The sequence below is a fragment of the Lissotriton helveticus genome, chromosome 12 (genome assembly GCF_964261635.1).
Source record: "Lissotriton helveticus chromosome 12, aLisHel1.1, whole genome shotgun sequence".
NCBI lineage: Eukaryota > Metazoa > Chordata > Amphibia > Caudata > Salamandridae > Lissotriton > Lissotriton helveticus.
In genome coordinates this window covers 762,105,558-762,131,514 of record NC_136073.1, presented here as the reverse complement: position 1 = coordinate 762,131,514, position 25,957 = coordinate 762,105,558, and the positions used below count along the sequence as shown (strand labels likewise).

The 25,957-nt window shown below is 43.1% G+C and overlaps 1 protein-coding gene across 1 annotated transcript in view; it reads left to right on the top strand.

Moving 5' to 3' along the window:
- The window catches only part of LOC144797638 (acyl-coenzyme A thioesterase THEM4-like), a 121,746-nt gene that overhangs the window by 39,112 nt on the left and 56,677 nt on the right, over window positions 1-25,957 (top strand). Inside the window, exons 2-3 of the mRNA XM_078668332.1 lie at window positions 8,206-8,365; window positions 15,462-15,615. Coding sequence (XP_078524458.1) covers window positions 8,206-8,365; window positions 15,462-15,615 — 314 coding nt within the window. The remainder of the gene's footprint in view (window positions 1-8,205; window positions 8,366-15,461; window positions 15,616-25,957) is intronic.

Below are 25,957 nucleotides of genomic sequence, written 5' to 3'. Positions count from 1 at the left end.
CTGCAATCTCAGGTGTCACATCTGTGTGTTTATTTTCCTTTCTCTATGATTTTGTCCCTGTTTAGGTCTCGCTGAGCCAACGTGCATACGTTGCTCTGTGAGATTATAGTAAGGGACTTTCAAAAGTGCTCCCAAAGGCTGCAGGCGGATGAGGTACAGTGCATGTGCGCCGGGCGCGCGCATCATTTGTCAGCCTGCAGCCTTTGGGAGCACTTTCTCGGCTGCTTTGATGTTCTCAGTGAGCCGCGTGGCCAATGAGAACACCAAAGCGGCCGCGAAAGTGTTCACCATTTGCCACCCTCTCCCTTATCCCACTTCCTGCTTGTTCCCCCTTAATGTTGTTGCCTTTAGTTTTTTTGTATTTACCTGTAAAAATAAAAAAGAAATTGTTTGATCTCTTCATGGTTTTATTTCTAAACTCTATCTATCCATCTATCGTCCTCACTTTATCTATTTATCTATAGATCGCCCTCACTCTATCTATCTATCGCCCTCACTCTATCGATCTATCTATTGCTAGCTATCTATCTATCTATCTATCTATCTAGCTCCCTCACTCTATCTATCGCCCGCCCTCTATCCATCTATCGCCCTCACTCTATCTATCGCCCTCACTCTATCTATCTATCTATCGATCTATCGCCCTTACTCTTATCTATCGCCCTCACTCTATCTATCTATCACCCTCACTATCTATCTATCCATTGCCCTTACTCTATCCATCTATCACCCTCACTCCATCTATCGCATCTATCTATCTATCTATCTATCTATCTATCTATCTATCTATCTATCGATCGCCCTCACTCTATATATCTGTCTATCTATCTATCGCCCTCACTCTATCTATCTGTCTATCTATCTATCGCCCTCACTCTATCTATCTATCGCCCTCACTCTATCCATCTATCCCCCACCCTCTATCCATCTATCGCCCTCACTCTTATCTATCTATTGCATCACCACAGCATCACTCAGCACCACCACAGCATCACTCAGGGGCACCACAACATCACTATGCGCTACCACAGCATCTCTGAACGCCACAGCATCACTCGTCGCCACCACAACATCACTCAGCGCCACCACAGGATCAATCTGTGCAACCATTCAACAACAACTGGTTCAAATATGTTCTCTAAATGTTTCAAGCTTTATTACAAATGTCACAAAAATATGTTAATATTTCACTTCTGTTCTTGGATTTTCTTCACAATAAAATACACTGAACATAATCTTCACAAAAGTTATTTACAAAAGTTTAAGCTATTGCCATTATATAAATTACAATAACTTTTATTTAAGTATTAATTATTAAAAAAAAATAAAAGTCATTGTTATTTGTAATATCAATACATCTAAGTCACGTAAATACAACACATATCGCATTACAAATTCTATAGGTGTCACATTTGCGAAAGTTAAAACTATTGGCATTGTAAATGACAAAGCTATTAATTTGGCTATTTTCGAAACCAACACATAAATAAAAACTTTGTCATTTACAATACCAATAGCTCAAACTTTCCTAATGCGAGACCTATTGCATTGCAAATGCTTGTTTTTTCTAATGTTCTCATTCTAGTGTGCAGAGTCCTATGAATAAAAGCTAAAGTGTCTAGAGAGGGTTGTCACCGCATTACAATTGCATACTGTGCTTGGAAGCATCTTTCACTACTGTTGTATCACAGCTGGGACCCAGAACATGAGCTCTAAACTTTTTCTGGGTGGTGACTTTTGTTGGGGCTTGAGTAAGAAACACCAGCAAGAACATACCAGATCCCGAGCAGTATCAGCTGAAAGCAGCCTTCATCTCCCCTGTGCGTGCCACTACCTCACCTCTTTAGCTGAAGTGTGCATTACTCTTTTGTGCTCCCCGCAAGAGACGTGAAGCTCCCCATGGGCACTAGATCATTTATTGTCGAACGCAAAAAAGAAATAGAGCCGGGCAACCTGACATTAGAGAAATTTCATCTCTCCAGCCTCTTTACATTCTGGGGGGGGTGTCACCTGAATGAAATTACTCCCGACTGGCATTATCTCCTGGACTTGTAGTGTTCCTCAAGGGATTATTCGTAGTCTAACAGAAACATGCTAATAGACCAGCGAATTGAGCATATTGAAGCGAGGCATGCTTCACTCTGGACTTCGCCTACCACATGCATTCCAGGTCCTCTTGGGCAGCAAAAAAAACTGGAACAATGAGTCATGGCACAAGTCATGCCTATGTTTAGCCTCTCTACCCACCGCATGCATTTCTGCACTCCTGGGGAAGCCAGATAGTCAAATTTCTCTTTTTGTGCGCCAATCTAGAGGTATATACTAAACTGAAGTGATCATGTAACTCCTATAACTGAGGAATTAAGAGGAACTGTGCGTCCTGGCCTTGAGCCTGGTCACCTTATGCACCGCGAGTCTAGTCATACAATCCCACACATCATTCTGTCAATAGGAGACCACATATGGGGTAGCAGCCTGTAGTAGGTACAGACAAAAACTGCATTTTTTATGTAGAGAAGTTCGGATGTAGGATTTGTCATGGAGATTTGGTAAGTTGCAGGTCTGCAGTTTGTTTGTTGTGGCTGAGTTTGCAGGGAACTCAAGAAAAGCTATGAATCCCGCACATTTTGAAAAGTAGACCAGGAGAATACACAGAGGTGTGACTTGCATGGATTCCATCTCTTATTGTTACCCAGAAAGCTGAGGAAACGTCAAACAATGGTTACTAAAAACACAACATTTTCCCATGGGCAAGTTCAAAACTGCTACAATTTGCATACATGGGCTACTTTCTTAGGTATCGAATTCACTAATGAGGATACTTTTATTTTGGTTCTGTCCCAGACCGACCCAGACTACTGATACAAAAGCCTAATTTCCTTTCCATTCCCATGGGGATTGGCTGCGGTGTCCGGGCCTGGGGCCAATTGACACCCTGGGAATGCTACCTGGTCATTGTGGGACTTGCAGATGTTTCAGATTGAAATAATGTATTTTTTTCCTGACAGCTGTCTGAGGTTAGTTGGTCCTTACAGTAATGAATGGTACAGGGACATAATGGAAGCCTTTGATTATTATCAATGCCTTGCAAGGTGCAATATAGATTCTAGAAAATGTAATGCTACGTGTTCATAACTAATATCTACTTCTGATTTTAGTGACACATGGTCATCTTTTAAAGGTATTTATAATAATGCCTGTGGTCGCCATTGTATGCTGTAAATAATTTTCTGTTATAATTCCTGAATTGTTCATCTGTAGATTGTAATAAGAAATACAAAATAATTCTGGGATCCCATTCATCGGTGCAGTCCCTGGCTATAATGCCCTTGGGGGCTTCCTATATAGGATGCAATTTGGATTTTGTTCTGCTGTTTACAAAAACTTTCAACTCTTAGTACATGATGTGGTTGCGCTACAAGAAACTTGGGACACTGAATGCAATTTCTGGGTTGAAGGTTATACATCTTTTTTTGTAGCTGCACAAAAGTCGTCTAGGGGTAGGAGCAAGGGAGGCCTTGCGCTCTTAATCTCAGTTAAACATATGGGGGTGATGAAAATGCTAAATGTTAACTCTCCCAACTGTTTAATATTGGAGGTTCTGAATAATTCGGGGGAGAAAATCCTTTACGTAAATTTTTATAATTCCATAGAGGGTACACAAGGCAGTGAAAATATCCTCATGTTGACAGATTTTTTAAATGATTACAAAAGGAGTCAAACTACATTTGTTCATTATATACTTCTTGGTGATTTTAATACACACATATGTCATCTTAATTGTTATCATGATGTTTGTTTGGAAGATGATTATCTGACCCACCCGCATTTTGAACACTCTGTTAAAGGGGGAGCTTTAGAAGAACTGCTGATAAATTTAGACATATCAGAACCCGTCTTTGTGAATAATAAAGACAGAGTACCAACATATAGTGCTAGGGGGAGCAACACTATCATTGATTTTATTTTTGGGTCACCCAGTATACTTAAAAATGTTATCTCTTATAATGCAATACAGACGGCATTTAGTGACCACAATCCGGTTATTATGGAATTAATTAACACAAATCCTACCATAATAACTACCGGACCACATTTAATTTATCCTACTGTAATCCGGGCTCATGATCAAGGTAGACGAGTTAAATGGTCTAGAGTTATTCCCAATGATTTTTTTAATGATTTGTGTGACAAAGTAAGTCTAGAATTAAACATCTGCAGAGACCCATTGACATCAGGAGGGAATGTTATTAAAGCCTTTGAAGTTATCTGCAAAAATGTTGCCATGGCACTTACGTGCAAACCTAATAACAAGACACGTAAAGCGCAAGGGTGGTTTAACGCTGATGGTTCCAAGGCACATAAAAACCTATTAGAAGCCCTGAAATGTACTCCGCGTAACAGAGCAAAAGTGTCAAAATGCAGGAAGGAATATAAAATCACGACTGAGGCACGTAAAAGAGAAATTAAAGACAAAGCCTGGGAATCGCTATATGATAAACTTACACTGAGGGACAGTGCTAAGTTTTGGGCTGTAGTGAATTCTCCATTGTTTAATGGCAGAGATAATGAAATACTGGAGGCTAACATGACCGAGAAACAATGGCTGGACCATTTTGAAACTATCTATGGCAGTAAGATCCTTATAACTCCTTTCACCCCTATTGATTTTATAAATTCAGACACCCCACTAAGAATCACGGTGAAAGAAGTACAAAATGCCATAGAAAACACGGCTGGTGGTAAGGCCCCCGGCCCGGACGGGGTTCCCGCCGATATGTTCAAGACACACTCTCATGTGTGGTCCGTAGTTCTCGCAAATGTTTTTAATTTAGTCTGTATGGATAACTCTAACATTCCTACTTCTTGGTCACACTCGATTATTATACCAGTTTTTAAGAAGGGTCAAAGGGGTGACCCAAGGTGTTATAGACCGATATCGTTGCTCGACTCGTCATTCAAGATTTTAGGCAAAGTCATCTTAAACAAAATTAATAAATGGGAAAAGGAAAATGAAATTTTATGTAATACCCAATATGGGTTCAGGGTGGGGATGGGTACTGAGGAACAGTGTCTTAACCTGTATATGACCATTTGTAAATATACTGTTGCTGCTAGGGGGGCAATCCATCTGGCATTTATGGACTTGTCCACAGCGTTCGACCTAGTTAATAGGTCGAAACTGTGGACAATACTTTTGGAGATGGGTTTGGACCCTGCTTTGGTTAACTTCCTGGCCTATTTGCACAGTGATCTGACCGCCTCAGTGCGTATGTCATCCGATGGTAAATGCACTGCTGGGTTTAGATCAGCCAGAGGGGTAAGACAAGGGTGCATTTTAGCACCCATGTTATTTTCACTGTATATAAATTCACTGTATTCAGCTCTATCAACAGCCACACCGGATATACCTAGTATGGGTGGGTCCCCTCTGCCCCTACTGATGTATGCCGATGATACGGTCCTCATTGCCAGAACCCCCAATGGACTACAGTTACTCCTTGACACTTTTGGGGCCTTTATGCAGAAATTGGATCTGGTTGTTAACATGGAAAAGTCCCACGTTATGTCAATTGGGAAAGGCAAGGATAATACAAAAATCTTGAGATGCAACGGTGTGACATTGTCTAAAGTAAAGACATTTACTTACCTCGGTGTAATTTTTGATAATTTAGTCACCTGGACCCCCCAGATTGCTAACAAAGCGATAGCTGTACGAAGATCTTTTGCAGCCATACTAAGTTTCGCCAAGAGGTTGGGAGGGAAACCTATTGAAGCCATTCTTTCCCTATATAGAGCAAAAACCCTGGCTCTGGCCAGATATGGGGCCGGGATTTGGGGTTATAAGAACTTAGCCCCAATTCAAAAAGAGGAGAACAGATCTATGCGTTCTCTATTGGGTCTACCACAGTCCACTCCTTCGTTCTCTGCCCACTTGGAATTGGGGCAAGGTCATATTGAGGATGCCCTTAACTTGGCTCCACTATTGCTATGGGTGAAAGTATGGCTGAACCCTACTCTGTCATTGAATCGAAAAATTATCACCGACTGCATGGGGAGAGATAGAGCAATGGACATTAAATGGCTGAAACATATTAAATTCTTAGCTACACAATTAGGTCGTCCAGAATTGTATTGTAACCCTGAAAGACTCAGTAAAGATGATGTTAAATGGATGAAAGCCCAATTTTTAAACTTTAGAAATACTAACCGGGAAGCTATGGAAATAGAAAAAATTACAGTAAGGGCTCATTACATGGTAATTTCTATCTTGACCATCCAGCCATACTTAACTGTAGTCAATAGACCATATCATCGTTGGCTATTGACGAAATTCCGTTTTAACCAGATGTATCTTCTTTTGGGTGAATACCTGAAATGGAATAAGCCAAGGGACAATGCCCCGTGTAAATGTGATGCCTTTAATGACCAAGACTTGACGCACTTTGTATTTTTCTGTCCCTTTTTTGTCGAAGGGAGGAAAAAATATATTTTACCACTACTGAGGGACAAGGGATTTACGCAAGTGAAACCCGCGTTGTTGTTTTTACAGCTTATGGAGACCCCTATTGTAATGTTTGGGGTTGCCAACTTCCTAGTAGCGGCGTTGCGTGCCAAACGTAAAAGATTGTTGAACACCACAATGATGGAATGTGTTTTGGAGTAGCTAAAGTTTGGTCTGATTAATTTTTACCATCATGAGCGGTTCATTTTCATTTTTTCCCTGCTTGTTCATACCGTCAACAAGAAGTAACAAGACAATGAAAGTAGTTATATAATCAATCTGATGGTTTACAGGGTATTATACATTTTAAACTGTGCCTGATTACTTCCCACACAACTGTTTCAACTGTTTTTAACTGCTTTTTAACAATTGTTTGTGAATTTTAAAGTTTTATCTGTGAATTTATGTTGATTATTTATAAATATGTGTGTAGTATACTTTTATGATTTTAATTAATCGAATAAAGTATTTTTGACTCTGACTCTGACTCTGAACTCTTAGTATTGAGGGCTTCCTGTGACCTGCCTTACGTGTAGTGTACTAAAGCATTCACATGTCTTTCAGGGAAAAGTCTGCACTACACTAAAAATATCAAATGCCGACTGTCAAAACCCCTTTTAGAGGGCAGTGGGGCATGCAGGGGTTACTGGGCCCAACCATGGGGGTTGAAGCGTTTTACACCTTGTGTCCTGGGGCCTGACCTACTATGGATCCTGGGTGGAAACAGATTAGTGAACACGGTTCATAACTCACTACAGGCACACTTGCACTCAGTGTATTGTACCCAGCACACACTTTGTTCAGCACTGTTATGCCATGCATTGTGCTTCTACAGGCACATTTACTCTACGTATACTGCTCGGTACTGTATTGTGACACTCGCAGGCACACATACACCTAGCGCACATCTTCACCATGCGCACTCTGGACACGACTGTACCGCTCATGTACTGTACTCCTCACATGTACACATAGACCCAGTACATGCACTCACCATGCATGCACGGCATTGCTTTATCTCTGTATTTTTCACCTTTCAAGGCACACCTACATCTAACGCAGTCACCACTCCTGCGCTGCATAGCACTTCACTTTAACTAAATTAGGCCAAAGGGTGAGCTAAGCACAGAGTCGCGGAACTTCAAAAAGTGAGTGGGCCTGTAGGCCTCACTCTAGTGACACAGTTTAAAAAGGACCTGTTCACTCCTACTGATCACTGCACTGTATCATGCCACCACCTCAGACGTGCTGCTTAACTCTTGGTAAAGGTAGTAACCTTCCAAAACTATGAGGGTTTTGCTTTCTGTGCCCTTCCCAGTCCAACAAGATCACCATCTATGACACATGCCTTTGTTTATTTGTCAAACGCATGATCCGGATGACGGATCAAGATAACGGTACAGTTGTGCCTCACGTTACATGTCCATCACCACCAGAGGACTTTTCCATCCCAACACTGACATTATACAGGGTTAAATGATAATAACTGTTGCACTTGTAGAGAGACTGACACAGAGTGAGAAAATCACGTGGATATATCAAAATGGATTTGTAAACATGACTGCAAAGGATTTTTAGTCCCTAAGGAAATAGTGGCCATGTTGGAAACTGGTTGATGTAGAGCCTAGAGCTAATGGAATGTGGTAGCTTACCCACAGCTGTAAATTGGTAAGACGGTAAATCATTGTTTTTACTTTTAGTCTTCATCGGCATACGCAGACCCTCGCAGGGATTTTTCCCTCCCCAACCCCAGCTGGAAAAAGGAACTGATGGCCCTCTATAGCAAGTTTATGGAGCTGACAAAGAGTGGGTCATGGGAAAGGATTCCGTCGTACAACGCTACTGTCCTCCATATGCCGGGTACGTAGAAAATGGTGCTTTGATTTTACAAGTGTTCTTTCAAAGAAAAGCTTAAACAAGGTAGAATATCTGTCAAGGCCAAATTTATGCTTGACTCAAAAAAATCATTCTGGCGCTGCATTATTATAAGAAACATTTTTTTCCTGATCTCAAATGTATGGACCACAGCAATACCAAAACTAGCCTTCAAATTTTTTTGTTACCAAATTCAGTACAAACAAGTGCCAGTCTCCTCCTTAATCTGGATTTTGGCGCTTAGGTATAACAAAGCCAGGATTTAAACTGTACCCAACTCTAAAATAGAAAAATTATGCTTATTTAATCAAACATTACTCATAATCAAACATTACTCAGTGGAAGACACCCTTCCGACCTGGGGAGACCTTTGGGGAAATAAGTTTCCACATCCGCACCAAGTGCTAGGGCCTGTGCTGGGTTTGGTGATGTTGGCTGGCTCTTTGAGTAGCCGGATTGGAGACTGTGATTGGGAGGGGAGCAGCTACAAATTGCCTATGAGTCTGAGGCTGGCAGTGGTATTGCAGCCCAGTGGCTGCTAATAATCTTCCCAGGCTCATACGTACCTCCTTAGCATCCTTGTCTCGCTACCATTGGACCACAGAGAACAAGATGGACGCAGAGGTATTACATCATGATGGTGGGATAAGGATCTATGGCAGGGGGATGAGGGGTAACCTTGAACACAGCAGGACAGGCAGAGAGTGGGGTGAGATCTCCAGTGATAGTCCTGCCCCAGAAGTGAGCAGTGACATCAAAGAGGGTAATGTGGAACCTGAGGACATTATTGTAGTGGAGTAGGAGGTCTGCTATGCTGGTGTAGGTGGGTTACCATACAAGATGTGACCCCAGGGAACTGGCAGGCAGCAGCGGACCGGGTAGGTGATGAGCCACTTGATAGAGAGATCCTTCCACCTCACTGACTGTGGCTGGGGTGAGTGATAAACGGCAGTGGCAATTCTCTCAGGCATGGAGAGATCACGCCCCTAAACCTGTACTATTGCCCACCGCACCGAATAGATGAATCTGACGCTAAAGGAACATGTATTCACACTATCAGAACACACAACCAATGTGCCTTTTTTTGTACTCTTACCAGACAGGCTATCGACTAAGGTTTGCTGATTGGCCTCTGGGCAGAATGTCAGATAAGAAGACCCAAAACCTTTTCTCCATGATGTATTGCTTGCTGTGCATGGTACTCATAATGTGCTTGAACAGAAGGTTGATACAATGGCTATCAACGTCAAAGTGCTAAGCACAGATTTCGAGAAAATCGCACGAGTGGGCACAGTGGAAAGGAAGAAGTGTAAAGTCTGGAGGATGTTAACCTGCGACTGTAACATCACTTCTTTTAAATACATTGATGCTTAAGTGCTAGATGCAGAACAATGGTCTGGACGAAATTGTGTGTAGATTTTGGGAGTACTGGAGGGTCTGTGGAAAGAGTTGTTTGTGGAAGAGTTGACAACCAAATACTTTTTTTTTTACCATTTGATATTAAGGACATTTATGCAAGTACATATGCAGTATAAATCATTGGCATTTGCCCGAGGAGGATAGCAAATTTGTGGTACACGTCATCGCTTCCTGGGTACTTTACATGAGTGTTAAATGTATAACGTGTCTGGTCGATATATCACTTATAAAACATAATACAGATCATATGTTGACATAGATAATCTCGCCCATAAACAACCGAGCACTTATCCGTAGTCACTATCCAAATAAACATTAATGTATTACAGACGTAATGCATTGACTCATGGTTCCATTATCTATTTCTTACTTAAACAGAACAACACAAAACTTTTGGCAGTCGTTGGCGGCAGTGGTACAATACTATTCTTTTAAAAAAAACATTTAGACAGCCCTGTGCATATGTTATCAGCTGTCCCCCCCCCCCCATGCCCTTCCAGATAGGTGTGACCCCACTCATTCTGAGTAGGGGAGGGTGATATTGTGAGGGTCTCTATTAAATATCCAGAACCAGGCAACATAGAGCGAATACAACTAATTTGAGTAGGCATGGAATCAACGGGCGTGCCATTTGCGTCCCTCCGAGGACCCACAAGAAGGAGATGCTACTGGGGTGTAAGGCTCTGCTCCTGAGGTCCCCCCTCCGACAGTCAATCTGCTCATATATCACCCATGGTCCCCATCCGAATATAGGGAGGTATTTGGACGGCAGCCCCTGCTGTGAGGGGGTCGTTATCTGGGGCAGGTCTGCGGTGTCTCCGCTCCACCAAAACATAGCACTTTCTGAAATCTAGTAAAGTTTGGGACTGGCTTGAGGTTTTGTAAACCAAGGAGAGGGGCTAATTGGGTAAGCGCCATACTGAGCAAAGGGTGAGATTAAGTACTGATATTACATCCAATCCCCAAGAGGTGCAATCCAAGGGATCAGTGGAGAGGAGGCCAACTTCTACTGTACTGTCTGTACCAACTTTGTTGACTTTGCTTGCTTTCAACCCCCACAGTACCAGGAAATTCTAGATCAAACGGGGGTGAGATTAATGATCTCATGACTAAGAAGCGTGATGCTTTTGGGTGGGACGATGTCCAAATCTTTCTACGGATTGAGGTCTGTAAGCAGGTGGCAGGTTACGCGAACTCACCAACGCTATGACCACTGTGCACTGACATGTTTTTGGACTTGTAGTGCTAGCAGGATAAAGGTCTTACCTCTATTCTCCTCTTTATTTCTGATCCGCTTTCTCCAATTGATTGATAAAATTGACTTTTAATCATGCTTCTCTTTATCTAAGGTTGAAATGTTCTAAGTGCATTAAGGGCATTGAGTTCAAGGGTAGTTTGAAATCAACAACTGCGCTATACTGTAGGGAGAACATGGGGAGTCAAACTGGCTTAGGTCAGGACTGGGTTATTGGATACGTTGTGCCTGCATATAATATGACTTGAACTGGTGGATCACCCCCTGAAATAACACCTGTGACCTGTAAGATGGAAGAGTTAAAACTGGTATCTTGGAACGTGAAAGCCCTTGGAAGCTGGATAAAGTAGAGCGTGGTTATAAATGCTGAGTTTGCTTAGACATTGATGTAGATCTAGTAAAGGAAACTCATTTAGTGGGATTCATCTGTAATTTCTTTGGAGGTAGATTATACCAAATTCTGGCAAATAAAGGCTGTTCGGTCTGGCATCCTTGGCATGGTTTTTGCTTCTGCCTCCTGTATTTTTGACTGGACTTTCCCACTGCTGATCAGCGCTAAAGTGCAAGTGCCTCCTTCGTAAAATATGATTGTGATTGGTTATCCATGATTGGCATATTTGGTTTACTGGTAAGTCCCTAGTAAATTGCACTATCTGTGCCCAGGGCCTGTAAATCAAATGCTAGTAGTGGACCTGCAAAAAACAACAAGTGATGGACTGAATGTGGATCAATGTCACACACTCCCCCAGTCAAAAGATCTGGGCCCAAATCCATCGTTTTTTTGCACTCCACACCACCCTGGGTCAGATAATGGCTTTATGCAAATCAGCTCTGATCCTGTTGCCCCATGGGAACAGTCCAGTCCGAACTACAACAGCCATATCTTTCCCAGACCGGAATCAAGCATCCGAGGACCGGACCGGTTTCGAGGTAACACCTCTCTTCAGCCCGGCTAGCTTGACTCCAAGTGGTGTGGAGTGCCTGGGACCCACGTCTGGGCATCCCCAGCGCACTTAGGGCGGCAATTGCAAAAAACAACAAGTGATGGACTGAATGTGGATCAATGTCACACACTCCCCCAGTCAAAAGATCTGGGCCCAAATCCATCGTTTTTTTGCACTCCACACCACCCTGGGTCAGATAATGGCTTTATGCAAATCAGCTCTGATCCTGTTGCCCCATGGGAACAGTCCAGTCCGAACTACAACAGCCATATCTTTCCCAGACCGGAATCAAGCATCCGAGGACCGGACCGGTTTCGAGGTAACACCTCTCTTCAGCCCGGCTAGCTTGACTCCAAGTGGTGTGGAGTGCCTGGGACCCACGTCTGGGCATCCCCAGCGCACTTAGGGCGGCAATTGCAAAAAACAACAAGTGATGGACTGAATGTGGATCAATGTCACACACTCCCCCAGTCAAAAGATCTGGGCCCAAATCCATCGTTTTTTTGCACTCCACACCACCCTGGGTCAGATAATGGCTTTATGCAAATCAGCTCTGATCCTGTTGCCCCATGGGAACAGTCCAGTCCGAACTACAACAGCCATATCTTTCCCAGACCGGAATCAAGCATCCGAGGACCGGACCGGTTTCGAGGTAACACCTCTCTTCAGCCCGGCTAGCTTGACTCCAAGTGGTGTGGAGTGCCTGGGACCCACGTCTGGGCATCCCCAGCGCACTTAGGGCGGCAATTGCAAAAAACAACAAGTGATGGACTGAATGTGGATCAATGTCACACACTCCCCCAGTCAAAAGATCTGGGCCCAAATCCATCGTTTTTTTGCACTCCACACCACCCTGGGTCAGATAATGGCTTTATGCAAATCAGCTCTGATCCTGTTGCCCCATGGGAACAGTCCAGTCCGAACTACAACAGCCATATCTTTCCCAGACCGGAATCAAGCATCCGAGGACCGGACCGGTTTCGAGGTAACACCTCTCTTCAGCCCGGCTAGCTTGACTCCAAGTGGTAGTGGACCTGCAGCACTGATTGTGCTACCCACATGTCTCAGGCCTGAGCTATTGCAGTGTCTGCAAGTGTAGCTTTAACCTGCCATGTCAACCTGGCAAGTGCTGCCACTTGCCAGTCCCAAACCTTCCCTTTTATCGCATGTAAGACACCACTAAGGTAGACCCAATGTAGCCCCATGGGCAGGGTGCAGTGTATGTGAAAGGTAGGACATGTCCTGGTGTATTTTACATGTCCTGATAGTGAAATACTGCTAAATTCGTTTTTTACTATTGTAAGGACTATCTCTCCCATAGGTTATCATTGAAGGTCCTTGTAACCTCTTACAAGTGTAACTTTCAATTAGGAAGAACTAAAGATTTGGAGTTTGGGTTCCCTGAATTTAGGATTTAAAGAAACATCTTTCTGTGAAGGTGGTTTTCAAATTGTGTGTTTGAAAATGCCACTTTTAGAATTTTAGAATGTCTTGCTTTACCATCCTGCGCCTCTGCCGACTTGTGGAATCCACGTCTAGTTTTGAATGACAGTGGGCTGTTTGTGTTTTCACTCTAGACAGCACACAAAGGGAGCTGAGGTGTGCCCTGCTAGTCCTGTTTGCCCATCACCATGCTGTTGGGCCTTCCTAAGCTAGAGTGGTGGGAGGAGTTGTCACTGACACCTGAATAGGGTTGTGCTGTCTCCAACCCCTGTAGGGGGTCTGGAGCCAGGTCAGGGCAAGGCATGATCTGTGCAAAGACTATCGGTTGACGTATGCCTACTTCAAAGGCGGAAAGGGGTATAAGTATTATATATGTAACCCCACGTTTTGAACACTTTTGGATCAAGTAAAGATTCTGCCAAGAAAAAGTGCTGGAAAAGCTGTAGGAGGAGAACTGCCACTCTGCTTTTTACTGTGTTGTGCTGGCCTGCTGCTTGCTGCTTCTGTCTAGGGCGGAGGAAGGACTGGACTGTACTGTCTTATCCTGATGTCAAGATTCTCCAAGGACTTGTGTGTGCTTCCCTCCTGATGAAAGTCAGGGCCATCAAAGACTTCATTTGCAGTGCCCCTGAACTCCTCTGCTGGGAGTTCTGACCTGCCAAGTCGTGCCAATTCTAGTTCTGGGCCCTTGGAGGTGGTTTTGCTGCTTAAAAGACTGTAAATCCAAGCACAACCCTTCTGCGCTTGTTTTTCCCGCCGCAATCTTGCTGTGCGGTTAAAAAAGCAACGCTTCGACGCTGTGCAGCCAAAAAATCAATGCAGTGCCTGACATGTGGCTGAGAAATCACCGCAGCCCGAGTCCTGAGCACCGCGTTTCCAACATCCGAGACCCCCGCTCCGACTTCGATGCGGGGGGACTTCAATTTGATGCACCACCATTCCGCTGCTGTGAAAATTGACACAGCGCCTGTTTCGCAGCTGCATCGGCCCAGCATGGCTTGATTTTTCCATGCATTGCTCCTGTGCACCAAGTCTTTGCAACTCCATAAAGAGCTGAGGCTGCGTGTTTGGAATTCTACACATTGATTCTCCTCACAAGAGGGGGTGGGAGTGTCCTCAGGCCATTTGCTTCAGGATTGATATGTGTCTCTAGTAGCCTTGGGTACAGCATGACGCACAGCGCCACGTTGTTAGGGGGCCACTTTACACACTTAAATTAATACATGCCCCGACTGCCACCCTCCCCGACATCCATCCATGTGACAAGACCCTAAACAGGCCAAATTATAAGTTACAAAATGGGCCTGCCTGGGCCCAGCAGCTTGCAATTTATTTTTAGCCTTACTTGGTGAACACCACACACCACATCCACAAGTCCTGATGCCGACAGCAACCTGCAGTGCTATCAGTAAATCGTGTGTCTGACTGCCTCAACCCAGTGTTCATATAATGGCGTCCAGACCACGACCACTCCCGGTCAAACTTACGCGCAGGAAGCAGCCTCACAATAAGTCGAGTTTGCGCAGACTCGATTCCTTGGCTTCCCTCCTGCCGCATCCTTTCCCAACCGGTCACAAAATCACAACACCTTCTAAAGAGGTTGGAAAGGCTGAGGGTGACAATGCTCTCGACTCTAGAAAAATCAAAAGAATTGTTTAAATCACGTGCAACCTAGTTTTCAGAAATATAAAATAGCTCCAATTGATGACTGTTGTGCCTGTAATCATTTCGGCTCAGTTCAACACTTTATTTCGTAAAAAAGAGACCATGAAAGAGACATACAAATACAATCATAAAATACATTCATATTCTTAAAATAATAAATACATAAAAAGAAAAACTAAATATTACAGAATCACACAATTACCTCAGATAAAACAAATGGTTTGCAATCTGAAAATCAGTGAATCATTAGCAATTGTACACTATTAAAACCCCCAATTAGTCAGATTAGGCAACTACTCCCATTTTCTTCCATACAAGCCACATACTCATGACTCATTTCACTTTCTCTATTCAGATACTGAGCCCACCGAGGTACGGAACACACGTCTCTACACCAGAAACCTGGATATAGAAGGAGCTGGCTTGGAATATGCCATGTTTCTGAACCGTGAAGAAAAAAGAGTGGTCGGAGTGTTCCAGATAGGCCCGTACTTGGAAGGGCCACCCTCGTAAGTAGAATCTGATTCATGCTATGTCTTGGGTCCTGGTGATTAATTACAACTTGCTTTCTGTTCTGTGTTCTTTTACTCCACATTCATCTGAAAGGTTTAAGTACTCTTTATTCTAATCTGTAAATCTCATTTTAATGCTCACTATGTTTTCTTTTAATTTATTTTGGGTGCTGGGGAAATTGAAGGAGTATTTCTAGTTCTATATCAGCTAGGAAAAGATTGGGACTAGAGTCCCATGGTGGCAGCAACAGTGTCCCTAGGATTATGGAGTATACTCATGGTCATAGGAACCTGAGCAAGAGTGTCCCTCCCTACCATGTTGGGGATAACATCCATAAATGGATGAAGCAAATGATGGTAACGGTTATTCGGAGCGCACTACACTGTCAAGGTATATGTAGTTCAACATAAGTATATGTGGTGCTCAGGAAGAAAGGGGGGTTGGTTACCACATATGTGATTGTTTGCTCCTGTGGAAAAATGTATGTGGGGAGCACGATCAGGAGGCTCAAGGACAGGGAACAACACGTCTTCTCTTACCATGGAATTGATCATATAAAACCTGATCCCCGCGGGGGTAATAGACTCTTGACATTAAGAAGACGTGAAGTACTTTGGCTGATTAAATTGAAAGCCGTAGAATGTGGTCTCAATGTTGATCATGAGTATGAGTTTTACTTGGGACAATGAAACAATGTATATGTTACAAGTGCGGAATTGAAAATGAGAAAGGTTGGATTGCATTGTAATGTATTGTAACCTTGTCCCCTCTTCAGTGAGTTAATGTACAAAATAATTTCTGATCATCTTTACAATATGGACAGCTCTACTGGAAAGAAATTGTCTTGTTGTCTGATACCTGAAGGCATTTATTACTATTTTGTGTGTTTATATATAACAATTGAATTAATCTGTTACAGAAATTGTCTATCGCCCGACCCACTACCTCTCTGAATCGGTTTTGTAAGTGATAACATGACATTATGATCCTTTGGTGGTGGAACACTTGGGGGTCCCGCAGGTCCCTGGGTTCACGCATGAATGAGTTTCAACAGGTGTGTAGTTTATGAACTACTTTAATGATGAGGACACCACAGAACACTGTAGAAATTAAGTTTCGATTACAATTAAGGCTAGTATAATATGGTGACACTTAGATGAATTGTTGATTTATTAGGTACGTTATCCAAGATGGAGAACGCGTCTTTACTCTTTCAAGAGGGCGCGTGACGTATTTCGCTAAGGCGCTATAGATATACACATAGAGTGTAGAAGATGATATTGTGATTACTAGGCTTTTAACCCCTTGCATGCTCATGACGGAACAGTTCCGTCATCAGCGTCGGTGCTCCGGTGCTGATGACGGAACATTTCCGTCATGAGCCAATGCAGTTTTAAACCCTTCAGCACTGTGGCGAAATTCGCGCAGCACTGAAGGGGTTAATAAAAGCCATCATAATATGGCGCGAGAGCAGGACGTCACTCGACGACAGTAGATATACACAGATCGCAAATTACTTATAATGCGATAGCTGTGTTTTTGAGAATTAAACAATATCAAATGGCTTTCGCCAGTTATATACCTACTCACGAATAGATACATAATGGTAAGTTACGTGGTTTAAGGTTATTTACAAAAAGCCATTACAAGATGGCGCGGATGCACAAAAAGCCATTACAAGATGGCGCGGATGTAGAACGGCGGACACAGTGTTAAGTTACGTAGCTGGAGGCTACTGATAAAAAGCCACTACAAGATGGCGCGGGTGCAGAACGCCACTCTAGGCCAGCAGATACATTTAGATCGGTAAGTTCGTAAACGAAGTCAGCATTTTCTTGGTAACGGAAAATAGTCATATAACTTATTGGTGTATACTTTTGTTTTAGACACGTACTCGTGATACATCAGAAGACTATTTCCTTTGACCTATTGATGGATACTTCTGTTATAGATACATACTCGCGACACACCAAAAGACTATTTTCTTCGATATAAGGAACTACGAGTTCCTGACTAATGCAGATAACGTACAAGGTGAGAAACAGTGATAACGTGTACAACAAGACTAACTTGAGAACGTTATTAATATTTGTAGTAAGTCACTTTCTGCTGCCATGTATTTAATATATGTTACTGACAGCAACATTAACTTATTTGTAGGAATACGTACGCATAATTGATTAGATGCAGACTGGAGTCCGCCTTTGGATATTAAGATACCTAGATGTGAGGATCATATTGGAATAAATATAATTCCTGAGTTTGGTTTTTTACACTTGAAGATATCAACATTTACCGTTTTGGTGAGTTATTATTTTGTCATGACCTGTTGAGTCTCACGATGCGTGAACCTGGCACTTGTGGCACCTCTGGCGCGAAACTGGACAAAAGACATGGGAGTAACCTCCCCCCTGTCCTACTCCTCCCCCAGGAGGGTCCCCTGAATCTATCCAACCCTCTCCTGTGGGTACAAAAGGTCTTACCTGACTGTAGCTCTTTAGATTTTACGTGGACAAGATTCTACAAGAAGAAACCACTGACCTTCGACCGTCTGGACACTCTGGACTTCAATGGACTTTGACTCAGTCAGAGTGCGTCCCCCTCTCCGTCTAAAGCTTTCTCTGTGCCCTTGCTCCATACAAGTTTAAACAGTAATAGGGCAACCCAATAGTCCCAAGGAACTGGGTATCATTAATAACAAAACAGTAAGTGTTCCTAAAGGAATAATTTAACACTATTTATAATTTTTAACTGGTCACAAAAGTGAACCTGAAATCACAATACTCAGGAGACAAAAGGTATCAAACAAAATGTTTACTTTTTATGTTGATTTTTCAAACCATATACTTTTTTATATTGTATAGGTGTTACTCCACATATCCATTCATGTACGGCAACAGAGAGTTGTACTGCATTTCATTCTGCACATGCAGTACGTCTTTGACACTTTTTACACGTTATATGGGTAATATTTACAAATCAGCCATATATACATTAATTTACAGCTTTGTACAATGTTAGTATTCAACAAAAGAACAAACAGTATATACAAAGAAGCGTCAATAGCGTCGACGTTTCGGTCTCACATAGTCATTCCACGAGACCATCATCAGGACGAACGTTGCGCCATGAATCTAAAATAATATAGGTAAAATCAATATTGTATCTACAGTCTCCTCAGAGCATGATATGAACCGTCTGCCCATATTTACAACCAGTGCTTAAATCCATGTGCACAAAAGTAAGCCATAACCACACCAATAGTGTCAATGAGCCCAAAAACTCTCTCCTACGTCCAAATTATGATACATATTTGCTTATTTTCAGTGGTCATGTCCTTATACTGTCATGCACCCACTGGCTACAACAGTTTACCAAATACAAGCATCATTTTACTTACTACGACGTTGTAATGTCACCAATTCTGTAAAAACAAACAAACCAATGCCAAATGTTTTCACATCCGTGATTCAATAGGGCACAATTATTAAATGGGCCATATAATTCTTAAATGGGCCATGTAAGCTTAGGTGGTCTTACCTTCTGCCTTAATTCGATTTCTAAATAAATTAAAAATGAGTACAAGGATAAACATAACATTCCAGTACAAGTAACTCAAAGCGCAGTTGTAAGAAACATGCGTGTACTCACAGACTCAGCAGTATTGAAAGCCACACAGTTGCCCTCACAATGCCTGCAACCCGTAAGTAAAACGCCCATTAGACCGTAACTTTCTTAGTGTAATCCAACTTATACTCCACAACGTCTGAAATCAATTGCTCTCTCCGTTCATACACTTACTTGTGCAAACCACCGTATACACCACGTACGCCCTCTTTCGTCAGTGGGACATCGGAACCTGCACCGCGTCTTCCTCGTGTTTAAAAACACACCCACCCACCGAGGTCCGATCACATAACCCGCAAAAACAGTGTCAGAGCCTATCACAAATATCGCTGCCATCTTGGAACGGTGTCAGTTGTATCGTATTAATACCTACTCAACCCATATCATGTAACAGTTTATCATGATCGAGAACAGTATAGTAATTAAACCCGCATTTCATCAAAAAATTAAGTAAATGAAGATGGTATAGGGCAACAAATGCGGTGTCTCGATGAAAGTTTTGCAAATACTCTGGACTCCAGGCTAACTACTCAAAGGACGGTGGCCATATTAGAAAGGGCATGGAACCTATCACTTATATCTGATATGACTATCAACTGTCAACCCATAGCCATTAATCTGTCCAATCAGCCAGATCTGTTCATATATCAACGCAAGGTAGCCAACACTTGCCATTCCACAAAGGAATTAAGCCCTTTCTTCACTGTATTTGCAGACCAAATCCACCTGTTTTCCTTTTCAGTAAGAAGACGGTCCATATCATGCCTCCTTTTTGACTGTTTCACAGTTTCTAACACAAACCATTTCATTTCACTAGGTGAATGCTGTTCTTTGATGTAATGTTCAACCATAGGTGCAGTTTCAACTTTACATCTTATTCGGGACTGGTGTTGCATAATTCTTTTTTTAACTTCTTGTGTTGTTTTTCCTATATAAAATAGGGCACATGGGCATTCTACACAGTAAATCACAATACGTGTCAAGCAATTAGTATGTTGTCGCATCACCCAGTTTTTTCCATTAATGCAACAGGATTTAATCGCTACAGTTGTGTGGCAAGCTACACATGAACCACACGGGACGTGTCCCACTATTGGTGCCATTCTCCATAGATTTTTAATTGTACTCACTACTGGTTCTTTGTATGCCTTTACAAGATGGTCCCTAAGGTTGCGTGACCTTTTAAAGGCAAACCGAGGTATTGGAAGTTGTGGTTCAAGTTTTGAAATAAGATGCCAGTTTTTTGTAATGATCTTTTTTATGGCGTTAGACTCAGAACCAAAAGTGGTGACACAAGTGATTAAATCAGAGTAGGTATCTTCTTTTTGTTTAGGTGTTAATAGAGCTTGTCTGTCGTAGTACCAAGCTCTCTTCATACACCGTTTCACCATTCTGTAGGGGTATCCTCTCATTGAAAGTTTCGTTTGTAAGATTTTAGCTTCTCTAAAATAATCTTCCCTTTTGGTACAGTTCCGTCTGAGACGAAGGAACTGTCCAAAAGGGAGATTATCACGTAAATTACGTGGGTGATGACTCGTATATTTTAAAAGGGTGTTGCGAGCCGTTGGTCCATACAGGCTCTGTGCAGGACCTGTGGTGCACTAAGGACAACTGAAGAATCTCCCTTGGGGGGAAGGAGTTACTGCCCTGCAAACGCAGGCACCTCAACGCAACTGACCGGTCTGCTGCTCCTGAGCTCCGGCGGATGCCGAAGATTCCAGCAACAGAGGAGTTAGGTTACAGAGGTCCCTGAGGTCGATCTGCCCTTTCAGCAAGTTTGAGGCTAGTATCCCTCGTGGGTACTGCATAACCCGAACCCCTGTGCACTGCGTCTATTTGCAGATGCATATGCTTCTTGGCGATTCCCGAGCTTGTGCGTTGGACTCCGTGTAGTCCTGACCCTGAGCAGTATTTGCACCAGAAAACTCCGGCCTCCTCGCACTGAGTGCTCCGTCGGCTGGTACCTTGCAATCTAGCTTGAGGTCCCTTGCGACTCCTGGTCATTCGGCCTGTGGGTCCTCCTGAGGGTAATCTTGATTCCTGTTGGGCTTTCCTGGTTGCTCCAGACGTTCCCTGACTCCCCATTGCTTGGTGAGTCCCCTGGACCTTGCTGGGCCACACGGTAACCTGCGTGGGTTGCTTTTGCCAAGGCTTGTTGGCGTGCCAGCCGGACACCGAACCCCCCCAGCACTCGACATCTTTTGTGGGACAGCTCCCATCTGGCTCCTGGTCATCGTCGACGTCTCCTGGTTCTTGTGGCTGCAGGGTCCAGCATCCCTCCTTGGCACCTGAAGCACCCTACATTGGTGGGCATTCGTCTACCAAGCCCCTGGTCACTCTTAAGTGACCCAGACTCTGTCCCCACTGCTTTTAGGTTCCTTCCTTCCAGAATTCAGGCTTGGATTCCCCCGGACCCTTTTCACCTTCACGGCAGCAGCACTTCTATGAAGCCTTCCATAGGGAATGACTGCGGTTTCCGACACCACTTCAGCCCAGTGCACCCGGCTTCTCTGGGATAGGTAACTCTGGTACTATGGTATCCACGGTGGGGGGGCTCTCCAACCTCTTATGTTCTGAAGGGTTTCCTCAAAGTCCCCCGGGAAGGGTCCTTAAACTGTAAAATTGCAACCGCGACTTCCCCATAGAATTGTACGGAGCCCGCGGTCGTGTCAGCACACTGCACCTGTCCTCCGGGGGTCCCTCTTTACTCACCTCGGGTGGTTCCTTGGGGTCCCAGCGATTCTACGTGCTCCAGACCTTGTCTGGACCCAAGCCGTGATTGTTATACCACTATTTTATTATATGGTTTGGTCTCCCCCTGGAGCCCACTGTGTATTGTGCTACTTACAACTGTTCTATTGATCTCGTATTGTATTCTTGGTACTCTATCCTCGGGTAGAGCATACTAGAGAGTGTTATATTAATAAATACATATTTTTATATAACTACTGTGTGGTTCTCCTTTCATTTTATTAATTCAGGAGGTGATATTCTGGTAAAATAAGCTGCTTTACATTCCTTCAAGATTAAGCCTGAAGGCTGCTCTCCATAGCTACCACTAGGATAGCTTTCTAAAGGTTATCTTTGACCTCATACATCATAAGGGTCGTTTGAAATGGGGCACGGTGCCCACTTTAATTAGTGGACAGCATATACCAGGCCAACTTCTTACACCTTCGGAGGCATATGGTGTGAATCCAGAACCCAATTAGCAGAACCATCAGGTCAGGCAGACTCCCTTTATAGCCTGTGGCCATTCTTCACTGCATTGGGGTTGTCTTTGAGTCAATAATGTTCTCTGCCTAGTTTTTCACACTTTATTTTGTTTTTAGACAGTAATAAAATAGGTATTCAGGTCATGAACTACAGGCGCCTATCTTTACTCTAGCCGTATGCCCAGCTGTTTTGGAATTTCTCTCCTCTTTCACTTTCCATATTCGTAGACGCAATATTCCTTATTTATCTATAGTGACTTGTCTCCCAAAGTTACAAGCATCTCTATATAACTTTGAAACCCACTTTCATGCTCCTTGCGCCAGCATTAACTTCTTTTGGTTTGTTTCATCATTGAGCGTCTGATGTAAGTTTATGTAGTGTACAATATATATTACAATATATCAAGGCTTGTCACCTCCATAATGGATTTTAACTTGTGAAGAGACAGTAAACTACTATTCTGATATAACTGCCCAAGTTTTGTGGTCTCAAGCTTATCATACTGTGATATTGCCTCAATCTCCAATGTTGCCTATCTCTTAGGGTTACAAATTAATGGAATTTCAGGTGAGTATATATTGTCCACTTTATAGTATAACACTAATTTGTACCAATCCCCCACCGTACAGTCAGAAGGGTTCATGTGTTCAGTGGATCTATTTTGATTCCCCAAAATTGTTATTTCTTGTGGGACTAGGTCTACTAATTCACTTTCAACTTGTATGTATGGGAGAATCCTTCCAGTTCCAAACTAATATTTGTTGTGTTGCCCTGGTGCAACATACTAAAAAAGACCTATATCGGATATTTTCATAAAGCAATCTTAATATATGACACCATACTCTGTGCTATTTGCCCGCCCAGGTGAGCCCGATCAGGGCAGACCGTATATGTTTGAGGAAGGTTGAAGGCGTGTATTACAGAACAGCAACCAGGGTATGACAATCATCTTTATAAGGGCTATTCTGCTGGCCATTGATATTGATAATTTTTTTTCTATTTGCTCGAACACTCCGATAAACTTGGTGCCATAATTCATGGTTTCTGTGGATTCTAATCCACAGATGTCACACTGAGTCATCTCTAAAAAGCAGAGGTTAATTCAGCTGGGGTCTTGTGGGATGTGGTGTCAGCAGGAATATTTCTTGCTCTAGTTTTTACATTAAGACCGGACACATTGCCATTTCTCAAAACTTCTCTGATTAGTGGATACATATTTGTGTCTGAATGTTTAATATGGAACCCCATGTCATCAGAAAATAATGAGATACATTTTTTAAGGCCTCCCATGCATATTCCCCAGAACGCATGGAGTTCCCTGCATTCCACTGCAATGAAACACAGCCTCTACCTCTTCTCCGGGTTTCTCAGTATCGAAGGGCAATTTGCTATGCTTGGCATCTGTTATCCCTATATTTCCGCTCTGGTTCTCCTTTCCCATATGGCAGTGCATCCACAGCCCTGCAGTTTCTCCCTGCACGTTGTTGGCAATGCTGGCACCTTCCCTTCCTCAAAAATATCTTCAGCGTGCCTTAATGAATTTAGGTGCTTTATGGTGCAGCACGTATTAGAGCTGCATCTGCCTGGTGCCTAGTAATGTTATACGGTTCCAACAAGTTAAGTAGGACAGTATATCTGGACAATATAACTGTCAAAATATGGGTAATGATTTCACACATATTATCAGAGTCTGCCGGCCTAATTCCTAGCTAGCTCACAGTGCGCTATCTGGACCTCTAAACTGACCAGCGTACCAGGTGGGATCTGCAACCTCGGAACATGACTACTCAAATTCACCAAGGAAATCGTGCAAACAGATTTACCCTTTCATTGTTACTCAGACATGCCCAAAGCATGACACAAGAAAGATACAAGTGGTTTTCAAACATTTATTGAAGCAATTGTATTTGTCTGTAAAATGTGTGAGCTACAATTAATAACAGGATCAAACAAAGCAAGGTAACCAGAATTGTGAAAAAGATAAATAGTTCAAACATTATAACGTTATAGTATGATTATAATAATATGCATTAATTTGTATACTTCTATCCTATTCCTACATATACTATTGAGAGCATAGTGGGAGTACCCTCTGCCAAACTCCTTGGTACAACATAGCCCCCCATACCTGTGTATGATATTTCGGGAAGCCTGTCTGGTGTACAACAGGCTACCGTCTACAGCGGGAGGCTAAAGTCAGCGGGCGGCATCTCTGGCACTTCATTCTGGGATAATATACGCTGAAGTTCTCCTCTGCTAAAGTTAGCCCAGATGTATAACATAAACACTGTACCCAATTGCAAAGGTGCAATATGGCGTAACTGTTGTCTTGAGACTCAGAGCGGTCTCTAACCGGGCAATTAAATGAAGGGCATCGTGTACAGTGTTCCTTAGCCTTGTACAAAATATACAAATTATATGATACTATGCTTACTAAGAAGTGTCCTCCCTGCAGAATGAAGTAAGTTATAGTGTAAGTGCAAGGCATGTAAGAAATAGAAAGTAATCTTTTAGCAAAAGATGTCATGTTTAAAATTTGTAATTATAATGTAGTCTTGTGCATTGCCCCGTTGTGCCTCACAACAGTCACAGCGTTCACCCTCTTTGCATGTGATGACATCTCCAAAAGATGCTGCCATGCCTCCAACCGATCTTCCATCCAGAACCTAAAAAAAATGGTTGGTAGTACGGATGAGCGCCTTTTTAATCAGGGTCTCATCAAGCCAGCTATACGGTTTTCAGGCTATATGGGTCTCACTGCTACGGCTGGAGTTGGCTGCCATGTTTTTAAGGTTACCTCCTCTTCCATCGCAGGCGCTGCATGTTCCTAAAATGGTGTAGCTTTGTTTCATGTCCACTTCTGGAAGGAAGAGGAGGGTGGGGTCTCAGGTAAACCTTCTACCCTAGGAGCGTGTATGGTTCGCCGAACTAGCAGGCTACTCTGCCGTCAAGACAGCAGGAGCATGACCAACCCATCAGGCTCACAAGTAGCCCATGTTGCTGATGGACTTCGGCACTGCTGCTATCTTACGCATGATGCCGCAGATCTAGTTTAGCAGCTTGGTCCTCTTACCTGGGGACACCCCAAACATCCCAGCCTCAGTGTCAGTGTTGGTAGTCAGGGCCCATGGGGGACTTCTGTACCGCCAATATCTTATGCATGGGCCTCTGCTGAGAACAGAGCTCCACTGCTAGGAAGCAAGCATGCTCTTTAGTGCAGGTCACACCCTCACTAATAATGTGTTCTTGACTTGTGGACAGATTGTACACATGTGTCTACGCCTTAAAGCTGGATCCTAAGATTCTTTTCATAAACAGTGGTGTGCAGTTCCTCTTGGAAAAATGGGGACATTGTAGTGTTTCAGATTAAAATAGTAGGCTTAGGTAGAAGCAAGTGGCCTCACACACCCGAGAGGTGTCATGCTTCATCATTTGGGCAAGCTTCTCATTGGGCCGGCACTGCAATGCCCAAAGGGCACTCACTAGGGGTCTCTT